At 56.2% G+C, this 22065-nt stretch overlaps 1 protein-coding gene and 2 non-coding genes across 6 annotated transcripts; all 3 read left to right on the forward strand.

Moving 5' to 3' along the window:
- The first annotated feature begins 94 nt into the window (after positions 1 to 94).
- On the forward strand, positions 95 to 15195 carry PER1 (period circadian regulator 1). 4 transcript variants are annotated; one of them, XM_058559769.1, is made up of 23 exons: positions 95 to 164; positions 5514 to 5931; positions 6051 to 6149; positions 6244 to 6398; positions 6494 to 6615; positions 6708 to 6909; positions 7062 to 7113; positions 7250 to 7392; positions 7789 to 7867; positions 7945 to 8051; positions 8225 to 8378; positions 8467 to 8575; positions 8665 to 8796; positions 9032 to 9137; positions 9242 to 9413; positions 9502 to 9632; positions 9861 to 10037; positions 10669 to 10896; positions 11787 to 12397; positions 12855 to 13047; positions 13261 to 13450; positions 13783 to 13933; positions 14326 to 15195. In XM_058559769.1, the coding sequence occupies exons 2-23, from the start codon at positions 5657 to 5659 to the stop codon at positions 14593 to 14595; spliced, it is 3858 nt and encodes a 1285-aa protein (XP_058415752.1). In that variant the 5' UTR covers positions 95 to 164; positions 5514 to 5656; the 3' UTR covers positions 14596 to 15195. The 4 variants fall into 4 exon arrangements, with proteins under 4 accessions (XP_058415752.1, XP_058415751.1, XP_058415753.1 ...); XM_058559768.1 differs by lacking the exon at positions 95 to 164 and adding an exon at positions 1091 to 4011; XM_058559770.1 differs by lacking the exons at positions 95 to 164; positions 9861 to 10037 and adding an exon at positions 3432 to 4011.
- Positions 15196 to 15812: 617 nt separating this feature from the next.
- TRNAT-AGU (transfer RNA threonine (anticodon AGU)) lies at positions 15813 to 15886 on the forward strand. Its single transcript has one exon. It is a non-coding gene; the product is annotated as a tRNA-Thr (tRNA).
- A 438-nt stretch (positions 15887 to 16324) lies between these two features.
- TRNAS-CGA (transfer RNA serine (anticodon CGA)) lies at positions 16325 to 16406 on the forward strand. Its single transcript has one exon. It is a non-coding gene; the product is annotated as a tRNA-Ser (tRNA).
- Positions 16407 to 22065: the final 5659 nt, after the last annotated feature.

Raw genomic sequence — 22065 nt, forward strand, 5'->3', positions numbered from 1 at the left:
CGGGGGCCGGGCGGCCGCACGCGGCGCGGGGCATGGGTCGGCGCCCTTAGGCCAATAAGCTTGAGGGGCGTGGCAGCCCGGCCGGTGGGTGGGCTCGGAGGAGCGAGTCCCGGTAGCTCTGGTCCTGGTTGCGAAGATATTGGACTCTGCGTGCGCGCCGAGCGGTGAGTGCTCGGGGTTGGGGGGAGACGAGCGGCGGTCGGTATGGGTGTTTCCCGGTTGGTGTGTTCTGTCAGGAGGGGTATTAATGGAGGGAGTGCCGGGGGGATCGTGCGAATGCGTGTTCGCCGCGATGAGAGCTCTGATGGTTGTGGGGAATAGGGACCGAGAACTCAGCTCTAGAGGGACGTGGGCGGGAGTCACTGATATCAGATCCCTCACCGCCCTAGGGCACCTGGACCCCTGACTGCCTGGGAGGAGGGGCTCGGAAGCCCTCAGCGACCTGAGGACCTGAGACCCCTGTTCCCTGGAGGTCCCAGGACGGAACCCCTGAGAGCTGGTGGGGAACGTTCCAGTGCGTGGCTGCTGTTTGAGTGGGTGCCTTAAGCACTTGAAAAGAGGCAGGAGTTCTGAGGCTGGAAGGAGGCCCTGGTAGGGCAGGTGGGAGAGTATCGAAGGGCTGACATGGTGATTTGAGAAAGGGTGGTGAGATGATTTGTATGACCCTGAGCCAGTCACATCATGGCTCTGGATGTCTTTCTCGTGTGTAAAGGGGAGAGGTTGGGCCTCAGAGCCATCCTTGGGTGTAAAGGTGGGGTAGAAACTGTTGAGTCCTGAGAGGGAGGATGGGGTTGTGCAGATTGGCTATGCACATGTCTTCCTGAGACCCTGAAGGTGAGGAGGCACCAACAGGGTGCTCTGGTATCTGTCTGTACAAACAACCAGGTCTGTGGTAAAGTGACCTGGGGTAAGGTGGAAGAGTGAGGACGTGGGGTCCCTAGGAAACCACTGGGGTGGTGGCTGCTAGGGTGATCTCAAGGACTTTGTGAGCATGTGAAGACTGGGGCTATGATGATTCAAAGTGTGTGGAGAATGCAAACTGAATGTCTGAGATTCAGCCCAAAGGAAAGGAGGGGTTGGATCGAAGCACCAAACTTAGTGCTGGGTATTTGATAGGCCCAGGTTCCCCAGTGCTATTTAACACCTCATAGGTTCCTGAGGGTAAGAAGCCAGAATGATAAGCCATTATCAGATGGCTCAGATTTGAACCCTGGGCCTCATTTGTTAAGAGCCTGAGAATATATTATGAGGCAATTTAGGCAAGTTTAGTAACTTCTGAGCCTTAGTTGGTCCTTGTGGAGTGGTGATAATAATACCCATCTTACAGGGTTGTTCTGGGAATTAAATAAGATAATGTATGTAAAGTGCTTAGCGAAATGCCTGGGTCCTGTTTTTAAATTTTTTTTAGCTAAAAAATAATGGCTTTAGGATGACAAAAGAACAGTGACAGGGTGAGAGATTTATGTGAATGCTGTGGTTGGGAACTATTCTCACATTCTCAAGTTTTTCTGGAAGTTTTGGTGTCTCCCTCCCCATTTCCCTCTTCCTGGTACTTCTTGTCTTCAGGCAGCAGCCCCAAATCGTCATTCCACTCTTGTATCCCTCTCCCAGGATCCAAGCCCCGGGCTGGGCCACTTGCTCTGTTCCGGTTCGATTTCCTCATCCTAGACCCATTCTGCTTCCCGCCCCTCCTCCGTGTCTCTGCTGCCATAATAACAAGAGATTCAGGCTCTGAAGGGGGCCTCTGGAAGGAGCAAAGGTGGTGTTCTCTCGCAGAACCTGGGCCTCCAACTTCCCCGCCCTGGCTCTTTGGGACTGAGCCAGCAGATGTGTACAGTTTGGGAGAGAAGGAAAGCCAGTGCCGGAAGCTGTAGAAACAAGCCCAGGGGAAGGCGGATGCGAGTCCTGAGAAGAGAGCCAGGCGTGGGGGCGGGCGCGGGGGACCCCTTCCTCCTAATCCTCTTTCCAGGAATCCCTGGCTTTGGGACAGGACGGCTGTCGTTGGTTTGGGGGAGGCGCCCAGGCTGGGTGCATGTCCTGGGCCACCAGCCAAGAGAACATGATGTTCCCAAGTGCGCTGGCCGCCGCCCTCTCGGGCTGGCCGCCTCCCAAACCGCTGCCTCTCCAGCCTCCCTGCTCCACATTCCCCGACTGCCTCGCCCCGCCCCCTTCCTCCACTTGGACGTCACTGCTATCTCCCGCCCCCCTCCTCCATTGACGGCAGCAGGGCCTGGTTACTGTGGGGACCGTGAGGCAGGACAACCAGGGCCTTGAGAGCAAGCGGGGGCTGCTGGAGCGCTGGACCCTTTTGTCCATGCAAAAGATAAAGGAGGGGGAGGCGGGAGAGCAAGGACTGCCTGTGTCAGGGGAGATCACACCTAAATCCATGACGCGAGTTGGGGAGGAAGAGAAACGATGTTTCCGGAGAAGAGGTGTCTGAAAATGAGGCAAGGGAGTGGGCCACAGTATATGAATTGGGGGGACATTTTCAAGGAGAGAAGGCTGAGAATCTAGGCTCCTGAATCCTTTGTTTCCTGTTTTCTTGCTTTGGTTTTTCTGGGTTATTTTGTAACATCCCTGTGTCCCAGCTTTTCCACAGTGCTCTCCTCTGCCCCCCACCCCCATGGGGAACACCGTTGTTAAGGAAAGCTTAGGCCACGTGACAGTGAGGGGCGTGCACCCACAGCTGACTTTGTCAGCAGCAGTTTGGGGGCCTCTGCACTTGCCACCCACGTTTCCAGGGAGCCCTGAGAGGAACTACTCACCATAGTCTTGGATGGAGCTGGAGCTCTCCCGGGCCCAGCCTGGCACTTTATTCCCCCAAATTAGGACTCAGTGTTCTGCTCCCCACCTCTTTTAAAAAATTATAATTTCCAGTCCCTTCTCCATTGCTGAGGCTGCTTCCCCTCCCCTACCTAGCTTTGTTAACAATAAAATCACGGAGTTTATTGATCACCTACCATGTGTCAGGTTCTGTCCTGGGGCCTGAGGAATACAGTGAAGGAGACAGATGAGGTTCTTGGCTTTCTCTTTTCCTAGAGGTGGGGATCTGAAGCCCTCGCCATCCCACCTTTCTCTGTCTAGAGTCCCATTTGGTCTCTTCTCTCAGCCACCCCCTTTGTTCCCCTGTAGCCCTGGCTTCCTGGCCCCTACTTTTGGGACAGCCCTAACTGTGGGTGGCTGCATCCTCAGGAGAGAAGAAGCACTAGTCACCACGTAGGCTGCCCAGAGACCTTTTCTCTGATTGGCCACAGAAGCACCTGCCATGGTTTCCCTTCACAGACCCTATTGGCTCTAGTTGCCCCTTCTATTGTTTGCATCCTCCCCCGCCAACTCCACCCCCCATCACACGTGGACCCTCAATTGCGCTCCTCCTAGCGGTCCACAGGATTTGAAGTGTCAGAGGAAGGGGTTGGGTAAAACGGCTTTATTATGATGACAAGGCTGGGGAGGAGCACCCAGGAAAGGCCAAGCCGGGTTTATGTCTGTCCCCCTCCTCCCAGGGACCAGCCATCTCATCCACCCTGGCTCACCTCCCAGGGTCTGCATTCCTTTTCCCCATCCCTGGCAAGGCCAAGGTGTCCTGTTCTGCAAGGCTGGTCAGTTCAGGAAGTAGACATGTCAGGCACCTACTGTGGCCCAGGCATTTTCCCCAAAGAGAGGCAGCTTACCTCCTCCTCCCTCCCTCCCATTATTCACTGTGCAAGGCGTCCTGCGCCCATTGGCTGGGCAGTGGGTGTCTGCGGCCCTTCAGCCCAGCGCCAGCACCCAGATCCACGTGCGCCCGTGTGTGTGACACAGCCCCGACCTCAGTGGGGGCCAGTAGCCAATCAGGCGCCGGAACGAGAGCCCCAGCCAATCGGGGGCGGGGCCTGTGGCTCCGCCGGCTGGAGGCCAATGAAGGGCAGTGCCTGGCATTATGCAACCCGCCTCCTGGCCCCGCGGAGCTTCCACTCGGCTGCGGGCTGCAACGGCGGCGGGCAGGCGGCCGAAGGGCGCTCGCGCGGCCAGGTAGGCATCTCCGCGGCCACCCGGGGGCCGGTCTCTGGTCCCGAGCCGGACCGCCGCCACTTCCAGCCTAATGGGCCGCTTTCGGCCCAGGCGCTCGGACGGCACACCAGTAAAATCCGCCTTCCTTGTCCCTGTCCATCCCCTCTCGGCCCCCGGGGACCTAGGTGTTTCTCGCAACCCTTCACCGAGTGTCCGCACTCTTGACCCGCTTACCTTACCTCCAGTTTTGCCCTCCGTTCCCAGCTGTCGCGACCCCACACCCGACCCTCAGCAGGCATGACCCCTACACCTTTCTTGTCACTTGGGGGTCCCATGTTTTGCCCCAGCACCAGGACCCCTTTAGGCTTTCCGCGCTCCCCGAGCTCCCCCCTCCAGTCCCTGGCCCCGCGCCGGCCGTGATGTCAGCCTGGTTCGGGCTGGAACATCCCGTTCCCGGCCCTAGTTCCTGCTGTTGGCCACAGCCTTCCCTTTTCTCCTGGCGCTCCGAAAATGCTCGGAGTGTTGGGGGTGTGGTTGGACGGGGAGTAGGGGAAGAACAATCCGCTGGCTGTTGTGCGGCCCTTGCTCAGAGCTGAGTGGGTCTGCTTCGCATGGGGGTGGGGTGGGGGGTGTCTAGAGAAGGAGAGGATTGAGGGGAGAGGATTCCTGGGTCCCTGACAATGGCAGGTGCCGGCTTTGGTCCTGGGGATCGGGAGAGGGTGCAGGAGCCGGAGAAGGAAAGTGTGTCGTCTCGACCAGAATGACTGGGATCCAGGCGAGCGCCAGGCTGGGGGTCTTTTGCTCGGAGGGCGGTGGCGGTGGTGTTTTGCCCTGGGGAGCAAGGCCAGCCCCTGGAACCCCGATGGGCCGCCGCTCTTCATACGGTCATCGGGCCCTCCGGGGACTGGGGATGTATTAGAGGTGGGCGACCCCTGGCCGCGCCCGCCAGTGTGGGAGTAGGTCGTTCCCCCGTTTCCGCCGGGAAACGGGGGAGGGGTCGCCCCTCCCGCCCTCCTGTGGTCCCTCCAGCAACCGCTGAGCTCAGCTGCTGACGTCGGTTTCCCTGGCGACCGCGACGGCGGCGGAAGCGCGTGGTGGGGCCGCGCATGTCCGTGCGCATGTGCAGCGGGGGTGGCGCCGCCCCCGGTTAAAATTAGCCTGGAGGCCTAAATATAGGAGAAAAAAGGCTCACCTTCTACTCAGAGGCCTGGGGGTCCCAGGCAGAGTTGGGGCTTGGTGGGAAGTGTCCAGGCTTTGGCCGACAGTCTTAGTTCTAGTCGACTGCTCAGGCTCTGCTAACCCAGGCCACGCTGGCAGGGGATGTGGGGGAAGGCCCAAGAGAGGCTCCTTCCCACCTGGAGCCTCCTGGGGGGACAGGAAACAGCTTACCTAGGCTCCCTGTTGGAAGCCTGGATCCCAGGAGCGTGGGGGCAGGCAGGGAAGGGTCTGAGTGAAGCCGACAGGTACTGTGAAATTAACAGCCCAGCTTTATCCAAGCCCTCCTTCCTGGTCTCCCTCTCCAGGTACTGGCTGTGATCAAACTTCTCAATCTTCAGTGGCTTGGGTCTCCCACTTCACTCCCCCAACCACGCGTCCCGGGCCCCCTTGTGCATCTGTGGTGGGCTCTCCACCTTCCCTGTTCTCCTGCCCTCCCCATGGCCCAGACATGAGCGGCCCCCTAGAAGGGGCTCATGGGGGAGGGGACCCCAGGCCAGGGGAATCTTTTTGTCCTGGAGGGGTCCCATCCCCTGGGCCTCCACAGCACCGGCCTTGCCCTGGCCCGAGCCTGGCTGATGACACGGATGCCAACAGCAATGGCTCGAGTGGCAATGAGTCCAACGGGCCCGAGTCTAGGGGTGCATCTCAGCGGAGCTCACATAGCTCCTCCTCCGGCAATGGCAAGGACTCGGCCCTGCTGGAGACCACTGAGAGCAGCAAGAGGTGTGTACGGATGTGTGTTGCAGGGTCTGGGAGTGGTCTTGTGAGCAGGCTGAGCTAGGAGACAGGCCCATGCTGCTGGCCACTTTCCCCTCATCTTGGGCCTGTTGCTTCTCCCCTAGCACAAACTCGCAGAGCCCATCCCCACCCAGCAGTTCCATTGCCTACAGCCTCCTGAGTGCCAGCTCGGAGCAGGACAACCCGTCTACCAGTGGCTGCAGGTTCATGGGGTGAGGGCTGGGGGAGAGGACTGGGGCCCTGGGCCACACTCTGGGGCTAATGCCTGTACCCCCTGCCTTCCTGTGGGCCTTGCAGCAGTGAACAGTCAGCCCGGGCAAGGACCCAGAAGGAACTCATGATGGCACTGCGGGAGCTCAAGCTTCGGCTGCCACCAGAGCGCCGGGGCAAGGGCCGCTCTGGGACCCTGGCCACACTACAGTATGCACTGGCTTGTGTCAAGCAGGTGCAGGGTGAGTGGTGCTTCCTGGGAGAGCAATGGCCAGGTCCAGGACTGCTGTGGTGGGGCAGCCTCCTCACTAAATGCCCCATTGCCCTCACTCTGCAGCCAACCAGGAATACTACCAGCAGTGGAGCCTGGAGGAGGGTGAACCTTGTGCCATGGACATGTCCACCTACACTCTGGAGGAGCTGGAGCACATTACGTCTGAGTACACGCTTCGCAACCAGGTCAGCCGCAGCTCGGCCTCTCCATCCTGATGCACCCTCATCCCCACTCCCACAGCTCCTGAATCTGCTCTTGTCCTCACTTTCCTGCCTAGGATACCTTCTCCGTGGCTGTCTCTTTCCTGACAGGCCGCATCGTCTACATTTCGGAGCAGGCAGGTATCCTGCTGCACTGCAAGCGGGATGTGTTCCGAGGTGCCCGCTTCTCGGAGCTCCTGGCTCCCCAGGATGTGGGCGTCTTCTATGGTTCCACTGCCCCATCTCGCCTGCCCACCTGGGGCACTGGGGCCTTGGCAGGTAAGGTCCCCAAGACTTTGGGGGAGGGATAAGCAGTCCCAAGAAGGTTCTGCTGTGAGGGGCCAGGGGACCCAAGCTTTTCCTTGCTGGGTTCTTCTCAGCCTAGGGAAGGGGTAGGGGGCTGTGCTCACCACTCTCCTGGTCTGTCCCAGGTTCAGGCCTCAAGGACTTCGCCCAGGAAAAGTCCGTTTTCTGCCGTATCAGGTAGGTGGGGGAAGTGGGAGCAGACCCTCCCACCTTCCACACAACCCCCTTCTTTGCTGTGTGGGCTGTGACCTTGAGGTGGGGGCGGGGGTGGCCCTCCATTGATAGTCTCTAATGCCCCTCTCTCCCTTGCTAGAGGAGGTCCTGACTGGGATCCAGGGCCTCGGTACCAGCCATTCCGCCTAACCCCATATGTGACCAAGATCCGGGTCTCAGATGGGGCCCCCGCGCAGCCATGCTGCCTACTCATCGCAGAGCGCATCCACTCGGGTTATGAAGGTGGGCAGGCCAGGGCCCTGGCCTTGTGGTGGGTAGGAGGAAGGGCCCCTCCTCTAGGCTGTGGGTGAGGCAGGACATGAGTCTGGGAGGCATGACACAGCCCCTCAGAATTTTGGGACAGAGAAGGTATTATAAAGATGAGGGTTTGAGCTCCCCTTTAGAGGTAGAGTTGGATAAGAGCCCCGTGCTAGCAGAGGGCAAAGAAGAGTGCTTTGGTTCTCAGTTTCATTGCTGGTGTGGGGCACAAGAATGGTTCAGACCGTGTTTGTAGGCCAGAGGGCCCAGGGCAGAGCTGTGGGGAGGATTGCCAGTCAGCCTGGGCCCCAGGCAGTGTGGAGGGCTGAGGAGCCGCAACATTCTGGGTGAAACTCAACGGCCACACTTTCTGTGCCTCAGCTCCCCGGATCCCCCCTGACAAGAGGATCTTCACCACACGGCACACGCCCAGTTGCCTCTTCCAGGATGTGGACGAAAGGTGAGATCAGGACCTGGAGGAAAAGGGGGTGGCCAGGACTGAGGCCATGACCACTCTGATGTCTTCTCTCATTTCAGGGCGGCCCCACTGCTGGGCTACCTGCCCCAGGACCTCCTGGGGGCCCCAGTGCTCCTGTTCCTGCATCCCGAGGACCGACCCCTCATGCTGGCCATCCACAAGAAGAGTGAGTTCTCTCATCCTGCTCTCCCTTCCCTGCTGTCTGCAGGGCTTCTTAATGGCTGCCTTTGTGATTGTGTCTCTTGGTGCCTTGGTCTCCTAGATCTCCAGTGGGTTGGCCCTCCGCCTTACTTCGCTCTCCCACCTGCTGACCCTCACCTCATTTCCCACTCCCTTCAGTTCTGCAGCTGGCTGGCCAGCCCTTTGACCACTCCCCTATCCGCTTCTGCGCCCGTAATGGGGAGTATGTCACCATGGACACCAGCTGGGCCGGCTTCGTGCACCCCTGGAGCCGCAAGGTGGCCTTTGTGTTGGGCCGTCACAAAGTACGCACGTAAGTGGGCCATGCCCTGGAGCTGGCACTGGGGGGCAGGCCAGTGTGGGAGGGGGCAGGGCTCATCTCCTCCTTCTCTACCCCTCAGGGCACCCCTGAATGAGGATGTGTTCACTCCCCCGGCCCCCAGCCCAGCCCTGTCCCTGGACTCTGATATCCAGGAGCTCTCTGAGCAGATCCACCGGCTGCTGTTACAGGTGAGAGTTGAGGGGAGGGGCCTTGGGAGCTTAGGAGGGGGTGGGGAGCAGGGCTCTAGACACCTAACCTGTCCCTCTCCCTGTCTCAGCCTGTGCACAGCCCCAGCCCCACGGGGCTTTGCGGAGTCGGCCCTGTGACTTCCTCAGGCCCTCTCCTCAGCCCTGGCTCCTCCAGTGATAGCAATGGGGGTGATGCCGAGGGTCCTGGGCCTCCTGCCCCGGTGAGTGACCCTCTCCCACTTCACCCCTCTAGTCTCCCATTCCCCTGTCCTTCTCTGAATCAGCATTGCCAGCCCCACAGGAGCTGGGCCTGGCTGCCCCTCCTTTTCCTTCTTGTTCTGCTCTCATCATGGCCTCCATGCCACCCCACTGCTACCTTATTGTTGCACTGTGCCCTGGGCCCCTCATGCTGGCCAGGCCCCCCAATGCTGTCCACTGCCCTGCTCTGTCCCACAGGTGACCTTCCAGCAGATCTGTAAGGATGTGCATCTGGTGAAGCATCAGGGGCAGCAGCTTTTTATTGAGTCTCGGGCCCGGCCTCCGGCCCGGCCCTGCCTCCCTGGTAAGTTGGTGAGGCTGTGGGTGAGGAGTGAGACCTGAGGGGTCCTCTGACCCTCAGCCCTAACCCAGAGGAACTTGTCTCTCCTTTTTCTCTTCTTGGCCCAGCTACAGGCACATTCAAGGCCAAGACCCTTCCAAGCCAGTTCCCAGACCCAGACCTGGAGGCGGCCCCTGCTCTAATCCAGGCCCCACTAGCCTTAGCCCCTGAGGAGGCTGAGAGGAAAGAAGCCTCCACTTGCTCCTACCAGCAGATCAACTGCCTGGACAGCATCCTCAGGTAAGGCCAGCCTGGTACCTTTTCCCATTTGGTCCCTGGCCCAGCCCCGCTCCAGGCTCTGCCGTCATGTCCTCTGATGCATCACTAGGTACCTGGAGAGCTGCAACATCCCCAGCACGACCAAGCGTAAATGTGCCTCCTCCTCTTCCTGCACCACGTCCTCGGCCTCTGACGACGACAAGCAGAGGACAGGTCCAGTCCCTGTGGGGGCCAAGAAAGGTAAAGACCCAGGGCACACCCTGTACCTACTGCCCTGTCCTGGCCCACTAGCCCTGTGTCTCTACACGTCTACGTTTGGGGCCACCACCTCGCTCTGCCCTGTCCCCCTCCCAGCCTCCAGATCTCCAGACTCTTCCCTACCATCAACCTTTCCCCTCCTCCCCAGGATTTCCTCTCCTAGCCTCCTGGTGGGGGCGGGGTGGTAACTGGTGCCATCTCTCCGCACAGATCCATCAGCAGTGCTGTCTGGGGAGGGGGCCACCCTGCGGAAGGAGCCAGTGGTGGGAGGCACCCTGAGCCCACTTGCCCTGGCCAATAAGGCGGAGAGCGTAGTGTCCGTCACCAGTCAGTGTAGCTTCAGCTCCACCATCGTCCATGTAGGAGACAAGAAGCCCCCGGAGTCGGGTATGGGCGTGAAGTGAGGTGGCAGTGCCCAGGCTCCACTTGGTCCCCCAGCCTTCTAGTTCTCCCCACTGCCTGCATTCTCCCGCCCCCTCTGGCCCCTAATGGAGAGAAGGCCAGCCTTCCTCTTAGCTTGGGGCTGCCGCTTCCTGCCCTCCACCCCCGCCAGCCTTTGCTGCTTTGCCTTTCCCCATCCTGCTTCCTGTGTTTTCACTGTTAGTTCACACACACAGTCTGGGGTGGGGGGTTCCACCCCGAGGTGCTGACCACAGAGGGTCTGAAGGCAAGGAATGTTGAAACCCAAGGCTCTTTGGGCATCGACCTGGAAAATGTGTGAGGGAAGGACAAGGGGTGGGCTTCACTTCCACTGAGAGTCATGGAGATGTCATCCTAGATTAGTGCCACTGGAGGGGCTGAGTATTTTCTCATTCTGTGACAGCTTTGCATGGAGAAGACAGCCCAGGGCCTGTCCTCGGGGGGTGAGGAGGTGGCCAAGAGATGCATACGGGGCCCAGGCTTGACTGTGAGGCAGAGGCCAGGAGTTGGCTAAGCTGTTGGACAGGCAGGGTGTGGTGTGGATACCTTAACCCCTGAGGTGACTCTGATGACCTTTCCCCCATCTCACTTTCCTCAGACATCATCATGTTGGAGGACCTTCCTGGTCTGGCTTCAGGCCCAGCCCTGAGCCCTATAGTAGCCCCTGACCCAGCCCCAGATGCCTACCGCCCGGTGGGCCTGACTAAGGCCGTGCTGTCCCTGCACACACAGAAGGAGGAGCAGGCCTTCCTCAGCCGCTTCCGTGACCTCGGCAAGCTGCGTGGACTTGACAGCTCCTTGGCCCCCTTGGCCCCTGGCGAGCGAGGTAGCCACCTGGGACCTCCCTGAGCCTGCCCTCTGCCAGGTCTAGGACCAGACTTTGGGGGACGGGAGGTTCTTGAGGGAAATGTTCCTGCTCCAGGGGCCCAGGTCGGTGCTACTTCCACCACCCGGGCCCTCCCTAGGGACAGGTCCCTTGCTAGTCTCTCCCCACTAGGCCCGGGTTCCGGGCTGCAGCCAGAGGAGGGCGGCCTGGGGGGCTGGCACGGAGACAGGGAGGTGGAGGTGCCCTGCTCCCGGTAAGCTCCTTCAGGCCTAGCTTGGGGGCAAGGGCAGGAAGTATGCCCACTTAGGACTCAGCTGTCACTGGTCAAGAGATCTGTGTAGACTCTGGGCTGACCATAGGCAAGAACAACTCTGGGTGGGGTCAGGGTTTCAAGGGCAGATGGCAGCCCTCCAGGTACCCGAGGGAGGCCCCCTGCAGGGGGACGCAGGACTCAGGACTGGGCTTTCCCGCCCACCTCTTTGCTCCATCGGAGCTAGGCAGAGCGCAGCCTCGACTGGCAGGAGGAGCGCCCAGGCTGGCAGTGCCTGCAAGAGTTTTGGCGGATGGACCCGAGGCACCTGCCCATTCGTCCACGGACCCACCCTGCCTCCTCCCCTCTGCCAGCGTGTCTCTATCTTCTCTACATCCCCAGCTCCACCCCTCATGTAACCTTTCCTTTCCCCAGCTCCTTTCTCAATAAATCCCCCTGTCCTTGCCTTCTGTGATTCTTCCCTGAAGGTTCCCCCACCTTCCCAGAGTTCCCTGTTCTGTGTGGGCCAGGAAGCCAAACTCTCTAGAGCCTTCACCTGGTCAGAGTGACAGGGCAGTGGGGGTGGCAGGGGTGCTAACCCCCAGGCTGAGGCACTCGCTAACCCTAGTCTCTCCCACAGGCTGCCACCATGGCCCCACACCCCCCGGCCGCCGTCACCACTGTCGATCCAAAGCCAAGCGCTCCCGCCACCACCAGACCCCCCGGGCTGAAGCCCCCTGCTATGTCTCCCACCCCTCGCCTGTGCCGCCCTCTGCCACCTGGCCCCCACCACCAGTCCCTACTCCCTTCCCGGCTGTGGTCCAGCCCTACCCCCTCCCAGTGTTCTCCCCTCAAGGAAGCTCCCAGCCTCTTCCCCCTGCCCCTACATCTGTGCCTCCTGCAGCTTTCCCTGCCCCCCTGGTGACCCCAATGGTGGCCTTGGTGCTCCCTAACTATTTGTTCTCTACCCCATCCAGCTATCCCTATGGGGTACCCCAGACCCCTGCCGAGGGGCCTCCTACCCCTGCCTCCCACTCCCCTTCTCCATCCCTCCCTCCTCTGCCCCCCAGCCCTCCCCACCGCCCGAACTCTCCACTGTTCAACTCAAGATGCAGCTCCCCACTCCAGCTAAATCTGCTGCAGCTTGAGGAGTCCCTGCGTGTTGAGGGGGGTGCTGTTGCAGGGGGCCCTGGGAGCAGTGCTGGGCCCCCGCCTCCCAGTGAGGAGGCCACTGAACCAGAGGCCAGACTGGTGAGCACTGACCCCCCTGCAACCTCTTACCAGCCCCCATGCAGCCCCTCTTCCCTGCTGCTGCTGCTTCGCCTTGTGCTTCTTCCTGCCCTCTGCCTGCCTGCTGTCTTAGCCTCCAGAAGGTGGTATTGTGGGGTGGCAGACCCCAGCTGAATTTCTGAATGAGACAGAGATTGGCTGCCTCATCTGTGAAGTGGGGACAGTCCTGCCTGTCTGACAGGTGGCGAGGACATCCCAATAACTTCTGAGAGCGCATCTGCCACTTGGAAGGGGTCCAGCATCACGTCCCTACTCTTCGGCAGCTCTCTTCTCTCTCATCCTGGCCCCACGGTCATGGAGTGGGAACAGAGACCACTTGGGTTGGGTGTGCCCCCCCACCAGTGGAAGCAGTTGAAAGGAAGCCTAGGTGCTGATCCCTTAATCCCTCCCCATCCCCTTCCCCCTCCCCCTCCTCCAGGTGGAGGTAACAGAGTCCTCCAATCAGGACGCACTTTCCGGCTCCAGTGACCTGCTGGAGTTGCTGCTGCAAGAGGACTCTCGCTCTGGCACAGGCTCTGCCGCCTCTGGCTCGGGCTCGTTGGGCTCTGGCTTGGGCTCTGGGTCTGGTTCAGGCTCCCATGAGGGGGGCAGCACCTCAGCCAGCATCACACGTGAGTGCCCGCCCTCCAACACCTCCCAGGTTAGGGCAGTGACTAGGGAGTTGGGAGGCCAGGCCCCACCTTGGCTGAGCAGCCTGGGCCCATGCCCTGTTTCCTAAGGCCAGTGAGCTGGACATGTGGCCTTGAGGCAGGCCTTGTGAGGCCCTGGGGGTGGGAGTGCCAGCCGGCCTGACTCTGTTGGCTGGCCCCTACCCTGCTTCACAGGCAGCAGTCAGAGCAGCCACACAAGCAAGTACTTCGGCAGCATCGACTCTTCTGAGGCTGAGGCTGGGGCTGCCCAGGCCAGGGCTGAGCCTGGGGACCAGGTCATTAAGTACGTGCTCCAGGATCCCATCTGGCTGCTCATGGCCAACGCTGACCAGCGTGTCATGATGACTTACCAGGTGCCCTCCAGGTGAGGCATTTCAGAGGTCTCCTCTGCCTTCCTTTCAGAGGAGTGGGAGGCTGGCCCACCCTCACTCCCCAGCTAACTTGGTGGGTTTTTTTGCTGGGGTTGGCTCTGCCCTGGGGCTTCTCCTTCTAACTCCTGACAGTTGGAGCCCCATCATAGTTCCTCCCAGGCTGAGGGCAGCTTTTCTGGTCTTGAAAGTCCTGAACTCCCAGAGCACTGGTTCTGGGGAGGAGAATGAGGCAGTGGGTGGGGAGTTACAGTATAGGAAGAATGCGAACCTTGTGGGGCCTGGCCCCGGCTCCCAGCCTCTGCCTTCTGAACCCTTCCCCGGGCAGGGACATGGCCTCTGTGCTGAAGCAGGACAGGGAGCTGCTCCGGGCCATGCAGAAACAGCAGCCACGGTTCTCGGAGGATCAGCGGAGGGAACTGGGTGCTGTGCACTCCTGGGTCCGGAAGGGCCAGCTGCCTCGGGCCCTTGATGTGATGGTGAGAAGCAGAGATCTGGGCCAGGAAGGAGAGGAAGGAATTGAGCTCAAGTTGAAGAGATAGAGGCTAAGGGCTGATGCCCTCATTGTCTTGGCATCATTAATTCTGAAGAGTGTTAATTCCACTAAGTTTGCTGCTGGGTTATATAGTATTAAACCACATGAGTTTTTGTAGACCTTTTCCGGGCCTATCCTATGCTAATATACATTGTGACTGTCCCATAGTGGGGCCTGGATATAGGGTACAATGCGTTTTCCAGTCTTGTTCGCCCCCTGTGCACCTGTGTGGACTAGTGTTTCTTGGGCGTACATCTTGGGCTGAGGGATGAGGGGAGCTGGGGTGGCAGGTCAGCAGTGAGAACCCTGCTTGACTCATTCCCTTTCATCCCCAAGGCCTGTGTGGACTGCGGAAGTAGCACCCAAGATCCTGGCCACCCTGATGACCCACTCTTCTCGGAACTGGATGGACTGGGGCTGGAGCCCATGGAGGAGGGTGGAGGCGAGGGTGGTGGCGGTAGTGGTGAGGGTGAGGGCGGAGATGAGGCTGGAGCCCAGGCTGGGGCCAGGGTCTCAAGCTTTCAGGACCTGGCCATGGAGGAGGAGGAACAAGGCGGGAGCTCGTCCAGTCTAGCCTTACCTGCCACAGAAAATGGCACCAGCTAGACTACGTTTTGGGGCCACCTCTGGGAGTGCGTGAGAAGCTTCCTTCTCCCATGTCCCAACTCTCAGAACTCAGATGTGGCTGGACCAACCAATAGGAAACTGCCCCAGCTTTTACCGCTACAGGGGGCCGGACCCCCATCACCAGCCCAGGATCCAGGGGCTGCCTCTGGCCTCTTAGGGAACAGAGGGTGGAACTCTTCAGCCCAGCCTAGAGAAGCCTCACCTCCCATGCCTGGTGAGGAGTCCTTCCTTCCCCTGGACAAGGTTGCTGACAAGCTGCTGAAGTGGTCTCCCAGCTGAGCCTCAGTCCTGGTCCGCGAGGGTTGGGGCTGCAATTATTTATTGGAGGGGACAGCCCTCTCTCCCACCTCCTCTCCAGATGGGAGGAGGAGGGCCTGAGGCCTAAGCAGGACCCAGCGGTCCGAACCCCTAGCTGCTCCAGGGTAGGGGAGGTTGGTGGACCATGGAGTCCCTGGTGCTGCCCCTCAGGTGGGACCCAGGCCTTCTCAGCTGTACCCTCTACCGATGGCATTTGTGTTTTTGATATTGTGTCTGTTGTTATTTTTTAATACAAAGAGAAAAAATAAACCCCAGAACTTTGTGGAATGAAGCTTGGGGGTTGGGTGGGGGGAGCTCTTTGTGGGGAGGTGTGGCCTGGCTTCCAGGAAGGTTGTAGTGAGAGTGGGCAAAAACCTCCCCTGACGACTCCAGTCCTCTTCTCCCCACATCCTTTCCAGCTGGAGGGCCTTGCTGAGCCTGCTAAATCTCCCCGAAACCTTACTCTCTCCTCTAACATTACCTCAGCTGGATTTGTCCTGGGAAGGAGAGATGAGAAGCAACTTGCGGTTAAGGGCAAGCTCCAGCGTGGGCCACGGGCGCCTGAGGGAGCGGGGAAGCCCACTTAACCCAGTGGTGCTCTGAAGGAGTTCAGGGTGTTGAGCTTCTTTGTCACCACGCAGGAGAGGGCCCTTCAGCAGGTCAGTCTAGGTGGCTAAGGGATAGGGAGTCATGCACTCGTTCATGGTCGAATTGGCCCCCAAAGGTGTGGGAGAAGGGAGGGGCAGAGCGTTAATCCTCGGGCTCCTAACCCGAGAAGGGAAGGGGAACCTTGAAAGGGATGAGTTACTGAAGACCCGCGCCAGCCACTGTCCCGTAGTTAGTTCTCACTGGAGCCCACTAACAGCTGATCTACCTCTAGAGGCAAGGCCCCTTCCGCCGGCGCCGTGGCTTAGCTGGTTAAAGCGCCTGTCTAGTAAACAGGAGATCCTGGGTTCGAATCCCAGCGGTGCCTTGGCGAATGAGCCGTAGTATATTATTGCTGCAAAGAGAAGGCATTTCTACCTTCCCGAAAGGGCCTTTCTGCCTCACCTTCTGAAAGATTCTTCTTCTTACCAAGCCAAACCCCTCTTTGGGCTTCCGTTTCCGTGCACTTTAAGTGTGCATCTAGAGGCTGAAGCGGGCGTCCCTTTGTCTGCCTTCAGGGTTACGGGGCGCTGGACTCGGATTTGGGTTCATTTTGTTGGGGTCCTACTGTGGCTTGGGGAGGCGAGGGAGAACAGGAAAGTCGCCGTTCCCACAGGGCAGCTGCTGGCTGAGGCAGGAAAGCCGCAGCTACCACCGCCGAGCCGAGGCGCACGCGCACAGACATCTCGAGACAGCAGGGTGGGGCCGGCGCGAGGCGGGCCCGTTGATAGGCAGCTATAGTTGCGCAGGCCCGGGCCCGCACGCGGCTGTGATGGCCGAGTGGTTAAGGCGTTGGACTCGAAATCCAATGGGGTCTCCCCGCGCAGGTTCGAATCCTGCTCACAGCGTCTGTACTTTTGGGAGTGGATATTACGGCCTGCGGAGGAGGAAGCAATTTGTTTTTCTAGCGCTTTCTTTCCTTGGAGAAGATCTTGCCATTTATTCTGAGACTCTCAGGGACTCAGCCACCCGGGTCCAGTCCGCGGGCGCCCTCTTGCGGGCCTCAGACTTCTGCCCACACCGCCTCCGAAAGTTGTATCCTGCCTTTTAACTGCCAATTTGAATTCCCAACTCCACCAAACTCGGTTCCTCAGTGCTGTTCGACAATCGTATTACATTTCTCTAATCCACTCACCATGTAGCTCTCCTATAAGACTGTTTCATTCCTTTTCCTTTCACATCAAACCACGAATCCCTTCATCCTCCCTCAACTTCACTTCCTGTTTCACTGAGAAAATAAGGCATTCCGAAGAGATTTTCCCATCTGTGGCCCATACTCTTCCTTTCCTTCATTACTGTAGATGAACCTTTCCACCTAAGGCCAACCCCTACACTTACCAGATTTCCCATTCCCTCTGGCCCACAAGGGCTCAAGAACATTGCTCTCATTCCTATACCATCAGAATTTCCTCTCTAACTGGATTATTCCCACCAGCATACAAACATACTGAAATGTATTCCAACTTAGAACAAGCAAGACAACAAAAGCTGTCTTGATCCCACACAGCCCCTCCAACTACCATTCCATTTCCTCTGTTGCCGTGTTCTGCAAGACAACCTCCTGTCTCCAATTCCATCTTCCCTTTCTCCTGTGAACCCTCTCTAATCAGGTGCGCTCCCCCGGTTTATCAAAGCTGCTCTCATTAAGGTTACCAAATGATCATCACCTTGCTAAATCCATTGATCACTGCTTAGCAGCAGTTGACACAGGTGCTTACTCTCCCTCTTAGAAACACTCTCTTCACCTCCATTCTAGGACACCACACTCTTCTGATGTTCCCTCTATGTCATTAGCAGTTCATTTACAGCCTTCTTTGCTGGTTCATCATCTTGTGGATCTCTAAATGTAGGAATGTTCCCAAAGCTCAATTTTCCAACCTCTTCTCTGTCTGTACTCACTCCCTTAGTGATCTCCAGTCTCAGGGCTTTAAATATCAACTAATAACACATCAATACATCCAAAATTTTCATCTCCAGCTCCAGAGCTCTTCCCTGAATTACAGATGCATCTATCCTTTTGCCTACTTGTCATTTCCACTTGGATATCTCATAGCCAATCACAAACTTAAAATGTCCACATCAACTCCTGCTCGTCTCCTCAAACCTGCTTCTCTGTAGTCTTTCCAGCTCAGTAAATGGAAATTCCATTTCTTCAGTTGGTCAGACTAAAAACCTTAGGATCATCCCTAATTCTTTTCTCTCTCGCACACACTGCACATCACATTGGTCAGCACTTTCTTATTTAAAATACGTTAAAAATTTAACTTCTTGTCTCTACTTCACCACTACACCCTAGTCCAAGCCACCCTCATCTTTTACCCAGATTATTACAATAGCCCCTAAGTCATTTCCTTGCTTCTGCTCTCGTTCCTTGTTCCCTTACAGTCTACTCTGAACACACTGGGCAAAGTGATCCTTTTAAAAAATAAATCAGCTCCTGTCGTTCTTCTCTTCAAAATCTTCCAGTGGGATATCAACATGAATTCATGGTTTTTAATGTGTATAGATAGAGAAATAAATGTATCCACACACACAACATATACATATACATCTATTTCCTAGTTCTGTCCACTGAGAGAGCCTAGAAGAAACGATACACGAGTAGTGATAAGCACACCAAGTGTCCAGATCTTGGTTACTAAATACCATTCTCTACTAAAATGAACCAGGGCTCCTTGGGGAAAAAAGCTGATTCCAGGGCTGCGGTTGGGAACGATGATCTTGGAATGTTTTGTTGCACCAGAAAGTAAAGAAGTGCTCAAAGAATATTGGGTATATACCAAAAAGACATAGCAGCTAGGGGCTGCAGTCAAAGGGGCTCCCGTTGGCTAAATCTGGGACAATTTGAGCATTAAAATAAATAATGATTGTGATAGATTATAATTCATTGAATCAAGTAAGAATCCAAAGTTGTACCAGTATAAATACGTAAATGGGAGAGAAGGGGAAAACTTTTTACAGCAAACTGTCAACTGTAAATATAGGAGTGCTGGAGTTAGAAATCATCAACGGTTACTAAACTAGTGAGTGAACTTTTGATGAAGTAGTGAAGAGTCTCCAAGTATCTTCCCACAGATTCCATATTAATTATCACTAAGGGGAAATAATAACTTGACAATGGAGAAACCTGGCAAACACCATTTTAACCACGAGATCAAAGTTAATATCTCAGTACTGTGACAAAGGGACATGTGTCTTCTGACACTATGCACTGAGAAGGACACAACATCAATTCTGTGGTGATGTTCTTGCCAAAAATGCATAACGTGAATAACTTGAATCTAACCATTGAGAGACATCTGACAAACCAAACTGAAGGACATTCTACAAAACAACGGTCCTGAACTCTTCAAAACTCTGAAGATCAAGAACAACAAAGATTCTTCCAGATTGAATGAGACTGAAGAGACATGACAACTAAATGCAATGTGACAGGATTGGATCCTGGACTGGGAACAAAGAGCTATGCAGGACATCTTTGAAACACTTGAGGAAATTTGAATATGGACAGGGGATTAAATAATAGTATTATATTAATTTTATTGATAATTGTACTATTATGTACTATTATGCTATAAATGTCCTTGTTCTTAGGAAATACACACTAAGTAACTAGGGGCAAAAGGGCCTGATGTTTCCAATTTACCCCCAACTGGTTCAGAAAACAAATATTTTATATTATATTTGGAGAGAAATGATCAAACAAACGGGGCAAATGTAAACAATTATTGGACCTGGGAAAAGAGTATACGGGATTTCTTTGTAGTATTCTTGTAACTTTTCTGAAAGTTTTAAATTATATAACAATTAAAAGTGCCAAAAACAAAGCAAAAAAGCTAGGGGGAAACAAGCTCTCCAATGGCTTCTCATCTCACTCAGAGATGAGTGGGCCCTGACAACGTCATCGCAATGCCCTTGACGGTCCTACACGATCAGCCTTCCCCTTTATTGCTGCCTCTCCCCTCCTACAACTCCCGCATCTGCTGCCTCCCGCCAGTCAGGCCCAAGAGGGCCCCTTACTGTTCTCTCTGTTCCTTTGACAAGCCGGGCATGTTGCCCCTCAAGGCCTTCCTGCAGCCAGTTGGGTTCCTCTGCCTGGAGTGCCCTTCCCCCCGTGTAGCTTGCGCCCTCACCTCTTAAATTTCACCTTCTCAATGTGTCCTTAGGAAGAAGGACCTGGCCTCCCACTTCCGAAAAAATTGGCCATAAAAACTCTATGAATAGCAGCGGAGCACTGTCTGATAGAGCGCCGGAAGGTGAGAGGATGGTGCAGATCCACCAGGCCAGGTTCCCCTCTGCTGTCTACAGGGGCGCTAGGAGTCGGAATCCACTCCACCGCACTGACAAGGATTCCTTCCCTGATCATACCATCTAAATTAGTTCCCACTCTCCACTCCCCTATTTCACTTTTCTTCATGGCACTTATCACCATCTGACAAATGCTAAGTTTTGTATAATGTTGTTTGATTGTTTCCCCCACAAGAAGTGTAAGACCCACAGGGCAGGGATTATTGTCTGCTTTGTTTTGGGCTGTATAGAGGTCTCCTATCCTGATTCTTCCCTCGGCCCACGGGCCTGGTCCTCCTACTTCCCAACCCCCAACTCCCCAGGACCCCACCCTCCAGGAACTCCCCCTACCCAGGACCCAGGGGGTCCCAGGAAGCTAGACTTCTCTTTGAAGAACAAAGAGGGAGGAGCTGAGCCTTGGAACCCCGGCCTGGGGAGACGTCACAGCAGGGGAGGGGAAGCTCAGACACTCCACCAGCTGCGCTGTCTCAGTTCTTTCCCCGCCTCCGGCCTCCCTAGGGGCCCAGCGCGTGTGGGACACGAGCTCCCCTCCCCCAAGCCCAGGTGCAGCCCAGTGTTGAGAGGGCCGCCAGGAAAAGGCTGGAGGCCCAGACACCCATACGTGTACCATGCACACAGACACAACCACAAATGGACACGCACACAGGCCCACCGTGACACAGAAGCATGCCATCCACCCAGAGTCCCCATTCCATACCCTCAGAAATGCTGGGGATGGGAGTAGGGGATGCCCTCACAGCCACATCTGCACAGGAGCAATGGCTGGAGAAAATCACCCAACCAGGCCAACTGGTCTCAGGTTTGGGGGGAGGGGGCTTTTTAAGAAAATAATGCAAAATTAGGTACAAAAAGTAATATTTAGAGTGAAGTAAGAGAGAGATCACAACAACTTAGAAATTGAAAAAGCTGACAAATGTCACAAATGTCACCAGGTCCAGAAAAATAACTTATTTGTATTAATTAACTGCACGCCTCTATAACACTTGCCACAGATTAGCTACTGGCGTCAGTATATTTCAAATCTTGTTTCTCCTCTACCATCCATGTACTTATAGTGACAAGAGCCACTGGGCACATTCCTATCACATGTGCCCTCCGGCTTTGCACCTTCACAGCACAAAGCCTGGTGAGTGGGCGCAGGTGATAGGAGTATTCCTGCAAGCCATTCCTACACCAGGATGGCTAGGCTAACTTAACTGTAGGTGGAAGTGACTGGGAATCACTCAACATATCCCACAAAACCATAAATATTATGTCTCCCCACCTCACCTTCTCCATAACCAGATTCCCAAGATGCCCACAGCCACTCCAACACCAGGGGGAAAAGGTGACAGAGGGGAAGCCGGAGGGGAAAGAGACAGTGGTCTTTACGATTTGCAGTTAAAATGTCTTAATTTTGCCAATTTTACAGAAGCATATGGCCATGTGAACACATTCCTAGAGCCCTCCCAAGGGCCTGTGTAAGGGAGGGGTCCTGAAGCATACACTTCATTAGCTTCACTGTGAATTGGCCTCCGAACTTGAAATTTTTGATCCCACACTCAAGTGGACTCTCAACCTCCCTAGAAATCCTATTCTCCTAGCCTAGGTTTGTTTTCCTACTCTCCAAAATGAACATTTCATATCTTCTTTCTCCACAAAAGACTTGTAGCTCTCTCCCTTCCACCAATGAACTTGATTCATTCTTCTTTGAGAAAATGGAAGCAACCAGAGAGAACTTGCCTCATCCTTCCCACACCCCAGCTGACCCACACCCTCTGTCTTCCCCGTCTCCCTGTGGGTGAGGAGTCTTCCCTACCACCTGAGGCTGATTTCCCCACCTGGCACTGGAGTCTACCCCCCCCCCCAGGTCTGGGTTATTCAGCATCAACCGTGCCCTAGCAACCCTCATCTCTTTCTTGTGCTCCTGGCTGTCACCATTTTTATCCTTTGCATTCACAGCAAAACTTGACAGAGTTGTGTCTACAGCCACTTTCTGCCTACCTTCACACCCCCTTCTTACCTTGACCCCTCAAGTGGGCTGCACAGAGTCACTCTCCCCCCAGGTCACCCGTGACTCCCAAGATGCTAAACTAGACGGTTTCTTTGTTCTCTTCTTGTTACTTGACCTCCCAGCAGCTTAGCTAGAGATGATGGCGCCCTACTTCATACACAATCTTTTCTTGTTTTCCAGGACTCTCCAGTCCCCTGGCTTTTCTG

Source organism: Diceros bicornis, chromosome 18, assembly GCF_020826845.1.
Source record: "Diceros bicornis minor isolate mBicDic1 chromosome 18, mDicBic1.mat.cur, whole genome shotgun sequence".
Classification (NCBI taxonomy): Eukaryota; Metazoa; Chordata; class Mammalia; order Perissodactyla; family Rhinocerotidae; genus Diceros; species Diceros bicornis.

Excerpts from the sequence above, each read along its gene's own strand:
- PER1 (XM_058559769.1), top strand. The coding sequence starts at position 5,657 with ATGAGCGGCCCCCTAGAAGGGGCTCATGGGGGAGGGGACCCCAGGCCA. Across the intron at positions 7,868-7,944 it reads TTCCAGGATGTGGACGAAAG|GGCGGCCCCACTGCTGGGCT; the intron begins GTGAGATCAGGA and ends CTCTCATTTCAG. Across the intron at positions 9,633-9,860 it reads CCCTGTGGGGGCCAAGAAAG|ATCCATCAGCAGTGCTGTCT; the intron begins GTAAAGACCCAG and ends CTCTCCGCACAG.